The sequence below is a fragment of the Odocoileus virginianus genome, chromosome 20 (genome assembly GCF_023699985.2).
Source record: "Odocoileus virginianus isolate 20LAN1187 ecotype Illinois chromosome 20, Ovbor_1.2, whole genome shotgun sequence".
In the NCBI taxonomy this organism is placed as follows: domain Eukaryota; kingdom Metazoa; phylum Chordata; class Mammalia; order Artiodactyla; family Cervidae; genus Odocoileus; species Odocoileus virginianus.
The window spans coordinates 3,978,709-3,993,515 of NC_069693.1; the positions used below are offsets into that span (position 1 = coordinate 3,978,709).

At 63.2% G+C, this 14,807-nt stretch overlaps 3 protein-coding genes across 10 annotated transcripts; all 3 read left to right on the forward strand.

Annotated features, from left to right (window-relative positions):
- Positions 1-4,989: 4,989 nt before the first annotated feature.
- ZNF580 (zinc finger protein 580) lies at positions 4,990-7,468 on the forward strand. 4 transcript variants are annotated; one of them, XM_070450367.1, is made up of 2 exons: positions 4,990-5,448; positions 6,769-7,468. In XM_070450367.1, exons 1-2 carry the CDS (start codon positions 5,023-5,025, stop codon positions 7,297-7,299), a joined length of 957 nt encoding a protein of 318 aa, XP_070306468.1. In that variant the 5' UTR covers positions 4,990-5,022; the 3' UTR covers positions 7,300-7,468. The 4 variants fall into 4 exon arrangements, with proteins under 4 accessions (XP_070306468.1, XP_070306471.1, XP_070306470.1 ...); XM_070450370.1 differs by lacking the exon at positions 4,990-5,448 and adding an exon at positions 5,560-5,612; XM_070450369.1 differs by lacking the exon at positions 4,990-5,448 and adding an exon at positions 5,673-6,060.
- ZNF581 (zinc finger protein 581) lies at positions 7,460-9,721 on the forward strand. Of its 2 annotated transcripts, none has more exons than XM_070450372.1 (2): positions 7,460-7,769; positions 8,490-9,721. In XM_070450372.1, the coding sequence occupies exons 1-2, from the start codon at positions 7,528-7,530 to the stop codon at positions 8,935-8,937; spliced, it is 690 nt and encodes a 229-aa protein (XP_070306473.1). In that variant the 5' UTR covers positions 7,460-7,527; the 3' UTR covers positions 8,938-9,721. The 2 variants fall into 2 exon arrangements, with proteins under 2 accessions (XP_070306473.1, XP_070306472.1); XM_070450371.1 differs by having other exon boundaries at positions 7,463-7,769; positions 8,322-9,721.
- A 433-nt stretch (positions 9,722-10,154) lies between these two features.
- Positions 10,155-14,415, forward strand: CCDC106 (coiled-coil domain containing 106). Of its 4 annotated transcripts, none has more exons than XM_020869234.2 (6): positions 10,155-10,995; positions 11,564-11,630; positions 11,745-11,852; positions 11,941-12,117; positions 13,066-13,278; positions 13,630-14,415. In XM_020869234.2, the coding sequence occupies exons 2-6, from the start codon at positions 11,609-11,611 to the stop codon at positions 13,944-13,946; spliced, it is 837 nt and encodes a 278-aa protein (XP_020724893.1). In that variant the 5' UTR covers positions 10,155-10,995; positions 11,564-11,608; the 3' UTR covers positions 13,947-14,415. The 4 variants fall into 4 exon arrangements, with proteins under 4 accessions (XP_020724893.1, XP_020724890.1, XP_070306474.1 ...); XM_020869231.2 differs by having other exon boundaries at positions 10,155-10,991; XM_070450373.1 differs by having other exon boundaries at positions 10,155-11,630.
- The last annotated feature ends 392 nt before the right edge of the window (positions 14,416-14,807 follow it).

Genomic DNA, 14,807 nt, shown 5'->3' on the forward strand with positions numbered 1-14,807 from the left:
GAGGCTCCCGCTCGTGTCCGTCCCTCAGGTTCCCAGAGGGCTCCTCGACCCCGAGCCTCTCCGTGGGCCGTGGGCCCTCCTTCCCTAGGGTGGCCCCCGCCCCGGGCCTCTGCCCACCTCGGAAGGCCCGTCACCCGCTCACCGTCGGGGATGGTGTTGGCCTTGCGTGACCGGAGCCCAGGCGCCCCTCTTGTTCCCGTCCCTCCCCGAGAGCTCCCCGCACCGCCGGAGCCACACCACGTCCCATTCGGAGGTCTTCAAGCACCCCAGCGAGGATTAGGAGGCGTCGCTTCACGCACCGGCCCGCTGTGTCCCAGTGGTCTCAGGAAGCCGGGCGACTGGCCCAGCACATCCAGGACCGCTCGGCTGGAAGGGATTTCCTGGACGGTGGAGAGGCCGCAGGGGCTCCGTAGAGGCTCCCGTTTTTGGTGCAGAAAGCAGAGCGCGGGGTCTGGGCCTCCTCCTTACTTGCCCTGTGACCTGAGGCTGCCTCGCTGGGCCTGTTTCCTCCTCCTGAAATTACTTGTGATCTCCAGCCAACTTGCCAAGTGGGGAGAAGCAGGAGTCTCTTGTTGGGCCCCTGACTCTCCCACAGCCTGTCTTCATAGCCTGGGATCGATCACCACCCATCCTGGACTCAGTTTCTCCATCTGTGAGAGGGTACAGAATAAAGCAGCCTGATCAGGTGAGCTGCAAACTCGCCTAATATGAAGGTAGCACACACTGTTCCATCACTTTTTTTTTCTTCCCCTTCGACCAAGCGGAACAGCTGGCAGGATCTTAGTTCTCCAGCCAGGGATGGAAACTGTGCCCTTGGTAGTGAAAGCCAGGAGTTCTAAGCACTGGACCGCCAGAGAGTTACCTTCATCACTTCTTTTTAGTAACTCATGGTGCCTGCTGAGGCAGGTGAAAACAAATGTTCGACAGTTTGAGTCCTTTTTAAATTGCAGTGGTAGGGCTGGAACCCAACCGAGGTGGGAACCTTTCTTTTGTGGGTGGGGGTTGTAGGCTGGAGCGCTTTCCTAGGAGTGTGTCCCTTGGTCGAGTTGGGGCTGGGCGATGCCACGCGTAGGCTGGGCCACCTCAAGAAGGGCCTCGAATCCCAGGCGGAGGAACCTGAGTGTCTCAGGGGCTGAGAGAAGGTTTCATGCATATGACCTAGCTATGAAAAGAGTATCAGGCCAGGGTGGGAGGGGTTCTGGGGGCCAGCCTACCAAGGAGAAGGCTGGTGCAAGGGCCCAGGTTGGGGGAGGGAGCCAGGGCTGGGGCGCCTGCCTGGCTTTGGGAAGTAAGGTGGGGGGATGGATGGGGAACTTTGGGCAGATGTAGGGCCTCACCGTGATCCTGTCCCAGGAGAGAAGCAGGGCATTTTGTTTGGCTCGGGGAGATGAGCTTTACCTTTCGGTAGGGTGACTGAATTCCATTCATTCGATCATTTAACCAGTATTGAATCCAGCCGCTCTCTGCTCCCCAGAACTTTGGTAGAGTCTGAGGATAGACTTGCCCAGGACGGAACATGAAAGGCAGGCAGGAAAATAGCAAATCTGTTAAGGAGCAAGACCCTCACAGAGCGTAACCAGAGATGCGGAGGAGATGGCCCGAGGGGCAGAGGGGGGCCTCCCCTCCCCTTGCTGACCTCTGATATCACCTGCAGCGCTACAGTGGTGAAGGGTTACTTGAGTTCCCACCTGGCTAGAAAGGATGTGTCCTTGTGAGGGGTTGGGAGGAACATTCCAGAGAGAGGAGCAGCACACACAAGGCCCAGGAGGTGGGAGAGGTTGGCAAGGGGGCACTGTGGTGCTGGGGGCCAGTCCACACAGGGCCGGGGCGCTTCTGGGGTTTAGTCTAAAGTGCAGCAAGGAGGGTTTGGGGTCAGGGAGTGACATGTTTTGGCAGGTTTACAAAATTGCTGCCGTGTTGCCATAGGGAAAAGGGGCCAGAGGAGGCAGAGGGGTGGGAGGGGAGGCTGTTGCCATGGCAGCAGTGGGCTGGGGACAAGCCCGAGGTGCCCCTAGGAAAGTGGCCATGACCTCTGACTCGGGGGTCAGGTAGAGACAGTGCCATGCCGGCTCCCCACCTGAGGATGCAGGGCCTTCAGCCGATCACGTGACCTCTCTGAGCTTCGGTTTCCTCGTCTATAAGGTTGGGATCCTCAGGACACTTCCTGTCTGGGCTCTGAGGACTGGGTGCATCTAACAACAACGACCGCTGGCACCACGTTGTTCAGTTGCTCTGTCGTGTCTGACTCCGTAACCCCATGGACTGCAGCACGCCAGGCCTCCCTGTCCTTCACCGACTCCCGGAGTTTGCGCAAAGTCATGTCCATTGAGTCAGTGATGCCATTCAACCATCTCATCCTCTGTTGTCCCCTTCTCCTGCCCTCAGTCTTTCTCAGCATCAGTGTGTTTTCCAGTGAGTCAGTTCTTCACGTCAGGTGGCCAAAGGATTGGAGCTTCAGCATCAGTCCTTCCAATGAATATTCAGGACTGATTTCCTTTAAGATGGACTGGTTGGCTCTCCTTGCAGTCCACGGGACTCTCACCATAGGAAAGGCCCAATAAATGTTATTGTTACTGTTTCCGGAGATGGGTGTGGTTCTCAAGGACGAAGCTAGTTTTCTGGATCTGAAACTTAAGAAAGGGATCTGGGGGAGAGATTCATAGGGGTGTCTGTACACAGACAGGATCTGTGTTGTTTGGCCAAGCCTGTTGTCACAGCTGGGTGGGAGGTTTGGGTGGGGTGGTACTTCCAGCATCTAAAGGGGTGGAGGCCAGGGATGCTGGTCAACATCCCACAGTGCGCAGGACGAGCCCACAGCAAAGACTGGCTCAGCCCCCAGAGGTCAGCAGCGCCGAAGCTGAGAGGCCTGGTATAGACGGGGGTGTTGGCCCCTTTAAGGCAAGCACAGGGTCTGGGTACACCAGCTTCCACCTGTTTCCCCACCCCTGCCAGGAAGCCAGAGGAGGAAGAGCCTGCCCGACCAATGATGTGCAGTAGGGCACCACACTCTAAAAACTGAAAAGGGACCGCTGAGGTTAATTTTAAGGGCTCATTTAATACTTAACCCAGTCAGTCTACCCAGAATACCCTTTCTCAGTGGAATCCACACAGACATCATTCACGACGTGCTCTACACTCTTCATACTCAGCCTTCAGAATCTGAGGGGCATCTGCATCACAGCCCATCTCAGGTCAGCCTGGGCACGTGCCAAGTGCTTGAGAGCCACGTGTGTCCAGTGGCTGCCCTTCAGGACTGTATAATTCTGGAGGATCTTTGTTTTTCTAATAAAACTTCTATTGAAAAAACTAAGACAAACACCAAAGTTATTCTCCAAATCACTTAAGATATAGTGATGCTATACAGTAGGCCCTTGTTGGTTATCCATTTGAAATACAGCAGTGTGAACATGTCCATCCTAAACTCTGTCCTTCCCTCCCCATCCTGTTCCACCTCCAGAACCATAAGTGCCTTCTCTTAAGTTGGTGAGTCTGTTTATTTTCTTTTTTTGGGGAGTTGCATCGAGTTTTAATTGTGGCATGTGGGATCTAGTTCCCTGACCAGGGGTTGAACCCCGGCCCTCTGCATTGGGAGTCTTCGTCACTGGACCACCAGGAAAGTCCCTGTGAGTCTGCCTCTGTCTTGTACGAAAGTTCATCTGTATTATATCTTTTAAGATTCTGCATATAAGGGATGTCATACAATGTTTCTGCTTCTCTGACCACTCAGAGAATGGTCAGACAATGACATCTATGACAATCTCTAAAGCCATCCATATTGCTGCAAAAGACGTTATTTTGTTCTTTTTGATGGTGGAGTAATAGTTCATTGTATCTATGCCTGACATCTTTATTCATTCATTTGTTGATGCATGTTTAGGCTGCTTCCATGTCTCCTCTATTTTAAACACGGCTGCAGGAGAAGATCTTTAATTTAGCCTGATACCACAATTGTTTGGACACTTGCAGGTTTCTTGAAAGTTTTCTGAAGAATGTTTTCTTAGTTCCAGCTTACTGTTGCCCCACCTAGAGATTTTTTTCTATTCCTGGGGATTTGTGTGTGCATTTTCTGGCATTTAGATTATTGCCCAGTAAAATATATCTTGCGATCCAAACCAAATATAACTGAACCCTCAGTGGCTCGCGGGTCTCCAGTTTGCAACTGGCTGAGTGTGGTTCAGGAGCTGTACCGCCAGGTGGGCAGCCACTAGCCACCTGTCTATTTAAAGAGAAAGAGAAACGTTTAAAAGTCAGGTCCTTAACCACGAGCCACCTTTCAGATATGCAGCAGTCCCGGGTGGCTAGCGGCAGTTACCCTGCACAGAGCGCAGGTCGGGGGATTTTTCCATCATTGCAGAAAGTTCTTGTTCGCAGTTCTCTCAGAGGCAGCTCTGGCCCAACCCGGGTCTTTGGTCGGGGCGCGAACTTAACTCCGGTTCTCTCCGCTATGTACCCCCGGCTGCGCCCGGCGTTCGCTCCCGGGTCACCGCGCAGCCAGAGGTCGAGCTGCGAGCGCGCGGAGTGCGGCCTTGCGAGCGGCTCCCGGCGCTGCCCTCCGGGTTCCAACTCACGTGCCCCGCCTGCGCCCGCCTTACACCGCTGCGGCCACCTGGCGGCCCGGCGCCGACCCCCGCTCTAGGTTCCCGGTTGGCCTGGCTGCCCTGCCATCCTCCGGTCCTCGGTCCACCCCGCCGCCCCCCATGAGATACCCTATCCCTCCCCATCAGTGGACTCTGGTCCTCCCTGGTCCTCGCCCCCCTCCCCATGAGACGCCCACCCCCCCCATCTCCCCATCTGGGGACTCTGGTCCTGCCCCCCCGCCCCCCATGAGAAGCCCACCCCTCCCCATCTGGCAGACTTTGGGCCTCTCTGGGCCTCGGTTTCCCCGTTTTGCGGGCGGGCGGATCCCGGCGGGGACACGGCGGCGCCCAGCCTGGCCTCTGGACCTGGGACCTGCACCAGCCCCGCGGGCAGAAACGTCGGTACTCCCGCCCTCGGCCTCGCGGGGCAGCGGACGCAGGAGGGATGGCCGGGGCGAGGGGATGGCCTGGGCGCCCCCGCTCGGGCGGGGCTTCGGCAGACGCAGACCCGCCCACCCTCATCTATTCTCCGACCTCGGTCCCAGGCCCCGAGCAGCTCCCGGCGCGGGCGGGAGGGGAGCGGGCAGTCGCTGCGGTTTCTGCGCCCTGGCCCCTTCGCCGCTCCGGACCCCCAGAAGCTCAAGAGCGGCGGAACCTTCGCTGCGGCGCGCGCTTCCGGCCGGCGCCGTTTCCCAGGGACGCCGCCGCCCCTCGCGCCCCGCGCCCGCGCCCCCCGCGCCCGCGTCCCCGGCGCCGCCGGCCCGGAGCTCCCCGAAGCCTCGGCCCCGCCGCCGCCGGCCCTCGCGAGGGGAAGCCCGGGCCGCACGGGACCTCGGCCCGCTCCTCCGGACCCGAGAGGCCGCTGCACCGGGTACAGGGGCCGGGATGGAGGGAGGAGCCGGGCCGGGCCGGTGGTAACTGGGGTGGGGGTGGGGCCGGCCAGGGCGGGGACCGAGGGGCAGGGGCAGCGCGGGAAGCAGAGCAGGGCGGCGGCGCTGAGCCGGGCACAGCGCGGGGAGGGGTGGGGGAATAAAGGTGCTGCATCCCGCGGAAAGGTGGGGGGGGGGGTGCTTGGGAGGGGGGTTCCGGGGCCCCGGCAGCTATGGAGAGGGTCGGAACGATGTCAGCGGCCTATGCCTAAGGGCCGGGCTAGAGAAGGACCCCTGGACCGGGGGAGGTGGGGATGTAGCAGGTGTGAAAGTTCACAAGCCGACGCCTGCATAGAAGGGTGGCATCCTAGCGATGCGTACCTTAAATTCGGAGGTTAGGTGATGGAGTGAAAGTCGCTGAGTCGTCTCCGACTCTGCGACCTCAGGGACTGTAGCCCACCAGGCTCCGCTGTCCATAGGATTCTGCAGGCCAGAATACCGGAGTGGGTAGCCGTTCCCTCCTCCAGGGGATCTTCCCACCCCAGGGATCGAACCCAGGCCCCCCACGTTGCAGGCGGATTCTTTACAGACTGAGCCACCAGGGAAGCCCCTAGGTAATGGAGGAGTATGTTGAATCCTTAAGGTGCCAAGTGCAGGAACAGGTTAGAGGAGCCCCGGGTGGAAAAGTGGGAAACTGGATTAGTGGGGCTCTGGGGACGTACCTCGGGAGGAAATTAAGAGCAGCCACAGACGTATCCCGGTTCGGGAAGCCTTCCAGGGAACTAGTGGGCATGGACGTCTAGGAGAGTCTGGAGGCCAAGGAGAGGCCGCTGCGGTGGTCCTGGGTCGGGGGTCGGGGGTGGGGAGAGGATGCAACCTAAATTGTGGCCGAGGAAGCGACCCGTTAGAGAAATTCTGGGGGCAAGAATCCTGGCTAGACTTGGAAGAAACCAAGATGTAAAGGACGAAGTAGGTTTGGGGTTTGATTGGCTGTCGAGGAGTGAGGGAGGAGAGAAGCAGGAGTAAGAAGAGAAGGATGGAAGAGGCCGGGTGATGCCCTCAGGCCGCCCTGGGGGAGGAGAGGACGACTCGCGAGGAAAGGCAGGTGGGGTCTCTGAGCTGCTGAACTTAGCCAGAGAAGCCGTTGAGGCTGCCTGGTGCGGGCCGAGCAACCCGGCCTGGAGGCAGCCTTCTTTCCCGTCAGGGAGGAGGTCAGTGGGACAGAGGGCCGCGAGCGCTGAGACGGCGGGGGCGCTGAGACGGCGGGGACACTGTCCCCGGGCAGCGGCCGTGTTGACCTGTCTCCCCTCCGCCGCTCCCAGCTGCCGCTCCGGATGCTGCTGCTGCCGCCGCGGCCCCCCCACCCTCGGGCCTCCTCTCCCGAGGCCATGGACCCGCCGCCCCCCAAGGCGCCCCCTTTCCCCCCGGCGGAGGGCCCTGCGTCCACTGCGTCCTCGGCGGCGGGGCCCCGGCCCCCGCGGCTGGGCCGCCACCTGCTCATCGACGCCAACGGGGTCCCCTACACGTACACGGCGCCGCTGGAGGAGGAGCCGCGCGGCCCGGCCCCGCGCGAGGCGCCTCCCGGAGAGCCCGGGCCGCGCAAGGGCTACAGCTGCCCCGAGTGCGCCCGCGTCTTCGCCAGCCCCCTGCGGCTGCAGAGCCACCGCGTGTCGCACTCGGACCTCAAGCCCTTCACGTGCGGCGCCTGTGGCAAGGCCTTCAAGCGCTCCAGCCACCTGTCGAGGCACCGTGCCACGCACCGCGCCCGCGCTGGCCCGCCGCACGCCTGCCCGCTCTGCCCGCGTCGCTTCCAGGACGCCGCGGAGCTGGCTCAGCATGTGCGGCTGCACTGAGCCGGCGGGCGGCCCCGGCCCGGCGCCCTGCGTGCCGCTCCCGGGTGGTGAGCGCCTGCCGTCTGCGCGGAAGGGTCGACGACAGGCCGCGGCAGCGGCCCGGTTCGCTCCCGCGTCTCCCCTCGCACCCGCCACCCTCACCCTCTCTCAATAAACATTCCGCACTTCACTTCAGGGCTCTTATTTGCGGGCTGGGTCGGGCGCGGGTGGTGACGCCGGACCGTGAGCATGTGGGAACCGCCGTCCAGGCGCGCGTTTCCGGCCGGAGCCGTTTCCCGGCGGCCCGGGCGCCCCGCCCCCACTGCCCTGCCCTGGACCCTCTTCTCCGTCCCCCGGTCCTCTCCGCCCCTCCTCGGCGCCGCCAGCTCCCGAGGGACGCCCCGAACGCCCCGGCCCGCCGCCGCCTGCACCCACGCGGGGAACCCGGGGCCGATCAGGAGCCGCCCGGACCCGAGAGGCTGCTGCACCGGGTACGGGGGCCGGGAGGCGGGCGGGAGCCGGAGCGGGCCGCGGCGCGGGGCGGGGCCGGGCGTGCGATGCCCCGAGCGCGGGGCGGGGCAGAGAGGCCGGGGCCCGGGTCGGGGCCGGGGCGGAGGCCTGCGGAGCGGGGCCACGCCGCCGGGAGTGGGGGCGGGTGGGCGTGCCCCGGACGGAACGCGCTGGGGGCGGGGGAGGACACAGGGCTCCCGACGCGGCCGCCCACCCGAGAGGGCGCCCGGAGCGGGCACTGACCCCCCCACGGCCGGGTCAGCGGCCTGATGGGTGGGGCCTGCGGGCGACTTGTGAGCTGAGGAGGGCAGACAGCCACAAAGAGACCCCGCGCCTGCGGTCGGCGGTGGGAACGAAGGGAGAGGTGTCTCGAGGAGGGGGCGCCTGGGAGCCTCAGAGGGTCACGGAGTCAGGGTAGCGCTGCAGAAGATGCAGCGGTCCGGAGCAGGGCACGCAGAGCGTTAAGGACGGAGCCCGTGGGGCCGAGCTTCCCGCCTCTGCGTGACCTCCTCGTCCTGTCTCCCACCCCCCAGGCCTCAGCCACCCATCCGGATGCTGGTGCTGCCGGCCCCCGGCCCCCGGCCCCTGGCGTTTCACTCCGCTGAGGCCATGCAGGCCCCTCCCCCTCGGACAGGCGGGTCCCCAGAGCCCGGACCTTCCTGCTCCACAGGATGTCCCCAGACCTCGCCCTCTTCTTCCAGGCCCAACCACTACCTGCTCATAGACACCCAGGGCGTCCCGTACACCGTACTGGTGGACGAGGAGTCGCAGAGGGAGACCGGGCCCGATGGGGCGTCGGCCCAGAAAAAATGCTACAGCTGCCCCGTGTGCTCCCGGGTCTTCGAGTACATGTCCTACCTGCAGCGACACAGCATCACCCACTCAGAGGTGAAGCCCTTTGAGTGCGACACCTGCGGGAAGGCATTCAAGCGGGCCAGCCATCTGGCGCGCCACCACTCCATTCACCGGGCAGGCGGCGGGCGGCCCCACGGCTGCCCGCTCTGCCCTCGCCGCTTCCGAGAGGCGGGCGAGTTGGCCCAGCACAGCCGGGTCCACTCCGGGGAGCGCCCCTACCAGTGCCCGCATTGCCCGCGCCGGTTCATGGAGCAGAACACGCTGCAGAAGCACACGCGGTGGAAGCACCCCTGAGCCAGGCTGCGCCCCGCCCCCCCCCCCCCCCCCCCCAGGTACCGTGGGATTCTGGGGGGGGGGAGGGGGTGTGCACATGGACACCTGTCATCCCCAGACAGCCGGCGAGCACCAGGGGGCCCTGGACACAAGTACAGACCCACCTCGGCGGGGAGGCCGACTCCGGGCTTAAGGAGAAGCCCTGCAGTCATCTCCGGGTGTTTGGGAAATAAGATGGGAACAAGACCCCCACGTTTCCTGAATGGAACCCTCTAACCTCAGAGACACCAGCGATTCCACGACTGAGCCCTGACTGCTGGGGTTGGGCCAGGTGGGGGCAAGAGTGCTGTGTGTTACCGTTCTCGGGCCTGAAAACTGTGCCTGCGGGCCACCAGGAATCTGCACTGCTTTCCTGAGACCCGCCTTCCCCCGCCCCCACAATGTGCGGTGCTGGGGGAAAGGGCCCCACACTCGCCTCCCACTCCAGCCAGAGGTGGAGTCTGGACACTCAATAAACACGTGTTCCCACTTTGAGCACGTGAGGTCGGTTCTGGGAGACTCTCTCTGCCCACTGCCTGGCCGGGAGACTTCGCAAGTGCCTGGCCCACCTGGCTGGGGAATGGGAAGGTTAGCCTGCCCTGGGGTCCATCCGAGCTTGGCTCCTGACCACCTGTGTCATTGAGGCAGAGTGTTTTTAATCTTAACTCTCTAAAAACCACGACCCATTATAAGAAACACATTTTGTATGGCAACCCGGTATACAGGTACACAAAATACGTGCAAAACAAAGGTTTAACAATAGTTACTTCTGCTGTGTGCAGGCCTCGTATTTTTTTTCCCATCTACTTCATTTTTTAGACTGATTACAGATTTCATTCTACCATATTAAATTTTCTGCGCATGAATATGTAGTTTGAAAGATACCGAACTAGGGTAGGTGCCTCCCCCTGCACGTTTTGACCCGGGTAGTGAAGTGAAGAGGAGGGGCGTGTGGCCAAGACTGTTCGACTCTCCAGCTGCAGGGTTAAAAAGCACTGCTCTCTTAAGGGCTGGTAGGAATTTCGGAGCACAGAAGCTACCGGAGAAAGAGAGGAGAGGCAGGTGGCGCTGGGGCAGAAGCCAAATAAACACCTACCCTCTCACTGAATTTTCTTTGCGTGTCAGAGCTCTGTCAGGCACTGTGCGGGGCCTCATCTCGTCTTCCGACCTCCTGTAGGGTGGAGGAGCAAACCAGCTGTCTCTACTCCCCAGAGAAGGAGCGTTCCATAATCTGACTCCAGATAACCCTCACAGGGCCCCGAGCTTGAGCTCTGGCCCCGGCCGGGCGCTGGGCTGAGCGTTCTGTCTGTGTCGTATCATTCTATCCCCACAACAGACCTAAAAGGCATTATAAGCGCCCCACTTTACAGGTGAGAAAACCGAGGCTGCGAAGGAGCGGCCAGGACTGGGATCTAGGTCGAAAGTTGCAAAGCCAGCTATTAATAACACCAGGACGGGGACTGGTTTTTAGGCCTTTATTTTCGGGGAGGGTTAACTCACTACTCCGCAGCCCCGGGATGCTCAGCCCATGGGAGATGGAGGAGCGGGGTCGCGGGGGTCCACCTCGGCCAGTTCCCAGCACCTCTCTTAAGGGGATCCTCAACTTTCCCCGCTGTTCTCTACGTCTCCCAAACCCGATCCGGCGCCTCCACACCTGCCCGAATGACCCCGGGCACCGCCAGCTCTCCAGGAATTGGGAATTTCGTGACGTTCCCTAACTACGCTTCGCCGAGGGCGGGGTGGGGGGGGGAGGGATTGCTGCAAGGGGCCGTCGCGCAAGTGCGACCCGGGTCTCCGCCGCAAACGGCCAGCTCACCGGGGACCCGGGACTTCGGGAGGAGGCACGCCACCTGCGCATCAGGCGGCCCCGGCTGCCTGCCCTCCCCGTTGCCCGGCTCCGAGACTCACCACCGCCTCCGCCCCGCCCGCGGGTGGGTGGTCGCTTCCTTTCGCTCCCCGTCACTCTTTGCAGACGCTCCCCGGCGCCGGGCATGTGCGCCGCCGCCGTCGGTCCTCGGGCCGGATTCCGCGCGCGGGTGGGTGAGCGGAGGGCCCTGGCCAGCCCAGCCCCGGGCACCGGGAGGGTGGTGGCTGCGTACGCCCCTGCGGCCAGGCGCATCCCCCGCGGGGACCACTCGCCGCCGCCGACTCTCCCGCCCGCGGGACAAAGGGTGGGGGCGGCGCATCCCCACGCATGACCTTCCCCCGCGCCCCCAGCCCCCCGCGGGCGACAGGCCGGTGCTCGCCCGCTCGAGCCCAGGGGTTACCCGTGGGCAGGGAGGTCCACCCGTGGCTGGGATCACCACCCTGCGCCTGGAAGTTGGGGCACTCTCTCCCAGGCCGGTGACCTGCGTCGAGACCCTGTCGGCCTACTTCGGCCGGGAGAACCCTGCTCCGTCGACCCCACGGGTCCTCCTTCTTCCAGCCCCCAACTCCCTAGAGCCTAGGAGTTTGCAACCCCAGGTGTCCTAAGTCAGCCCCGCTTCTGTCAGACCCACGAGTCCCGGCCCTCAAGCAGCCCTCCCCACCTCGAGCGCCCCAGGTCCCCCGGAATGCCCCCCAGAAGCCCATCTGTGTTCCTCCATCTGTGGCTGCCCCTTTTGTCCAGTGGCCCTGAGGCGCTCAGCTGCCGGGGTCTGCAGAAGGCCGCACCATGAACAGCCGGAGGAGGCCAGGTGAGGAACCCACCCCTGCTCCACCCACCCCAGCCCCTGCCCTTTCCTCCCTGGCTGGGGGCTGGTCCGAGGCCCCAGGACCTCCCTTGGGTGAGCCTAGCCTCTCTCCTCCAGTGAAGAAAGACAGCGAGGCCTTGGAGATTTCCATCCCGTTCGATGAGACGCCCCACCTGGACCCGCAGATCTTTTACAGCCTGAGCCCCTCTCGGGTGAACTTCGAGGGTGAGTGGACTGGCGGGGTACTGAGTCCCGTGGGGGACCAGCCGGGGTCCTTGAGGCCTGGGGTGTGACCAGGGCCGACTGCCTCTAGAGCCGGCGGAGGCTGCTTCCCCGACAGTGGCCCTGATGAATGGCGTCCGGGCCCAGCTGCACCTGGCCCTGGAGAGGAACTCCTGGCTGCAGAAGCGCATTGAGGACCTAGAGGAGGAGCGGGACTTCCTGAGGTGCCAGCTGGACAAGTTCATTTCCTCTGCGCGTCTGGATGCAGGTGAGGGCATCTCCCGCCCCCAACCAGGGCACCAAGCTCCACCCTCCTCAGGGACACTGTGCCTTCGCATTCACGCTCCCCCTTTGATGGCTCTCCGTGGGCTCCAAGCCCAGCCTCCTTCCTGCCTGAGTCCTTCTGTTGATGGGCAGGACTGTGGCCTGCTTGTTTGGGTCCTGGGCACTGCCCCGACCCCTCCCCACGGGGGCTTTCCTGGCCCGCATCTTTAGCAGTGGCCTGGAGGATCCAGCCTTTTCTTTCCCTCGCTGGTGGTCAACCCCTGGCTGACTCCCTCGAAAGCTTCCACTTCCCTCTCTGGGAAGTCAACTGAGAGTCAGGGCGAGGGCCCTGCGGTTTTTCTCAACACCTATCTCACTGTGGACCCCTGTGCTCTGGCGCCACCTCTAGCCTGGGTTGCATGGGGAAACCCACACAGGATGGTCAGGGGCAGGGGCCCCTGGACTTGCTTCGTGGGAAAACCAGCAGCGGGCTCTGAACCTGCTGTTGGAGGGAGGGCCTGCATCAGAAGCTGGGCAGCTTCCCAGTCTGGGGGCCTGCCCTTCCCAAGGGACTAGACCCAGAGATTACTTGTCTTGGTGTTTGAACCCCACACCCCCACCGAAGCCTTGCCTGCCTCCACTCTTCTGGAAGCTTCACTGGGTCCCCAGAAAACTCCACTGTGAGAACCCCACAAAATCACACTCTCCTGAGGTCCCCATGGTATTGGCCTGGTCCACTGGGCCCCTTCCCCCAGACCTCTTGCACCAAGTCTGAGCAGCCTCAGGCCATGCTCCACCTAGGACCCTCAAATTCCGGCCTAGTTTACTGTGTTCAGCTGGGCATTTACTCCTGGGGGACCCCCTTTCCCGGGGCTCTGTGACCTGCCGCCCGCCACCTCACTGTCCTGTTCTCGCAGTTCATGCGTGTGTGTGTCTTCCCGCCTCTCTCCAGACGACCACTGCCGGGGGAAGCCCGGGCCTCGGCGGACCGAGGGGGAAGGCCGAGGGGGGACCGGGGGCGAGGCCTCAGACCCCGAGTCAGCCGCCTCCTCGCTCAGCGGGGCATCTGAAGAAGGCAGCACCGTGGAGAGGAAGAGGCAGCGGCAGAAAGGAGGCCCAGGCCGGCGGCGCTTCGGCAAGCCCAAGGCTCGGGAGAGGCAGCGGGGTGAGTTGGGGAAGCGCGGGGCTGGGGGCCTGTGTGAGCTCTCCTCTCTCCGTCCCCCCATCTGGGATCAGACCTGGCTGACTGTCCGGGCCTCCGTGGGTGGTCCTGGTTTATAGCCCACCCTCGCAGCTGCCTCTCCAGAGCCTAGGGTTCCGGGGGAGGCGGCGATGGCCCAGGAGGACTGGAAGGAATGCAGCCCTTCCCCGCACTCGGGCCCTCCCCAGGCCTGCCTGTCTCCCCTTCTCCCACCTTCTGTAACTCACAGCTAGCCTCCTGGTCTTCCTTCTTCCCTTTTCTCCCTCAACCCCCCCCCCCCCCCCCCCCCGTCTCTGTACCCCCAACACTCCGCAGTGAAGGACGCTGACGGGGTGCTCTGCCGCTACAAGAAGATCCTGGGCACCTTCCAGAAGCTGAAGAGCATGTCGCGGGCTTTCGAACACCACCGAGTGGACCGCAACACAGTGGCACTGACCACGCCCATCGCGGAGCTGCTCATCGTGGCCCCGGAGAAGCTGGCCGAGGTGGGCGAGTTTGACCCCTCCAAGGAGCGCCTGCTTGAGTACTCGCGCCGCTGCTTCCTGGCTCTGGACGAGGAGACCCTCAAAAAGGTGCAGGCCCTCAAGAAGAGCAAGCTGCTGCTTCCCATCACGTACCGCTTCAAGCGGTGATCCCACCCCACCCGGCCCGGCGCCCGCCCTCTGGCCCCTGCTTCCCTTCCCGGCGCGCGGGGCCGGCGTGTGCACGGGTGGTGGGCCCCCACGAGGGCGGCTCGTTTCCGCGCGGACCGCCACCCCCTCCCAAGACCCCCTGTATATAGGCCTGTCCCTTGGGCCTCTCACAGCCCTAGCGTCCACCCTGCCCTCCGCCTTCCCTGGGTTGGGGGCGGTCCTCGCTTAGTCACGCTTCCAAGAGGATCACCATCCAGGGCCCGGTTCTGTCTTCCCTGACCACTGGCAACCCCGCACCTGAGCGGCACCGTCCTGCCCTCGCTGGGCCCTCCCTCCTGGGAAGACTGCGGGAACCTGCGGGGCGAGGCCACTGTACATACCCCGCCCGCACCCCAGCCCCGCCTGAGTCCACGTGAGACAGAGCTATTAAGAGAATTTAAATTAAAAAGATGATGAAATTTGGAATAAACTAGGCCCCGGCTTTTTCCTGGACAGGGGGTGGTCGGTGCCGCGGGGACGGTGACGGGGGCTCTGGAGGACTCGGGAGCGCGGACCGTTAAGCGGGAGCCGAGTAGGCACTCAGAGAGACAGGGTGTAATTAGCCTCCGCAAAAGCAGGGGTGGGAGGCGTGGCAGCGCTGCCCTGGGGAACTCGGGGGCGGGGCAGCGCTCAGCGGAAAGTGCAAGAGCACCACCCGCTGGGCTACTGGGACCAGAAGCGCCACGGCAGGAGGAGGGAGTCCACGACCTCAGGCGGAGGCTGCTGGCCGGGGCAGCCGGAAACCTCCGAGCGGAGGACTCCGCCAGGAGGCGGTATCGCGAGATTATCCGTCTCCCGGAAGTATCCGCTGCGTCGCTCGAG

Coding starts and splice junctions, on each gene's coding strand:
- ZNF580 (XM_070450367.1), top strand. CDS start 5,023: ATGGCCGGGGCGAGGGGATGGCCTGGGCGCCCCCGCTCGGGCGGGGCT. Junction 5,449..6,768: donor CCGAGAGGCCGCTGCACCGG/GTACAGGGGCCG, acceptor CGCCGCTCCCAG/CTGCCGCTCCGGATGCTGCT.
- ZNF581 (XM_070450371.1), top strand. CDS start 7,528: ATGTGGGAACCGCCGTCCAGGCGCGCGTTTCCGGCCGGAGCCGTTTCC. Junction 7,770..8,321: donor CCGAGAGGCTGCTGCACCGG/GTACGGGGGCCG, acceptor CCCACCCCCCAG/GCCTCAGCCACCCATCCGGA.
- CCDC106 (XM_070450373.1), top strand. CDS start 11,609: ATGAACAGCCGGAGGAGGCCAG. Junction 12,118..13,065: donor CTCTGCGCGTCTGGATGCAG/GTGAGGGCATCT, acceptor GCCTCTCTCCAG/ACGACCACTGCCGGGGGAAG. Junction 13,279..13,629: donor GGCTCGGGAGAGGCAGCGGG/GTGAGTTGGGGA, acceptor AACACTCCGCAG/TGAAGGACGCTGACGGGGTG.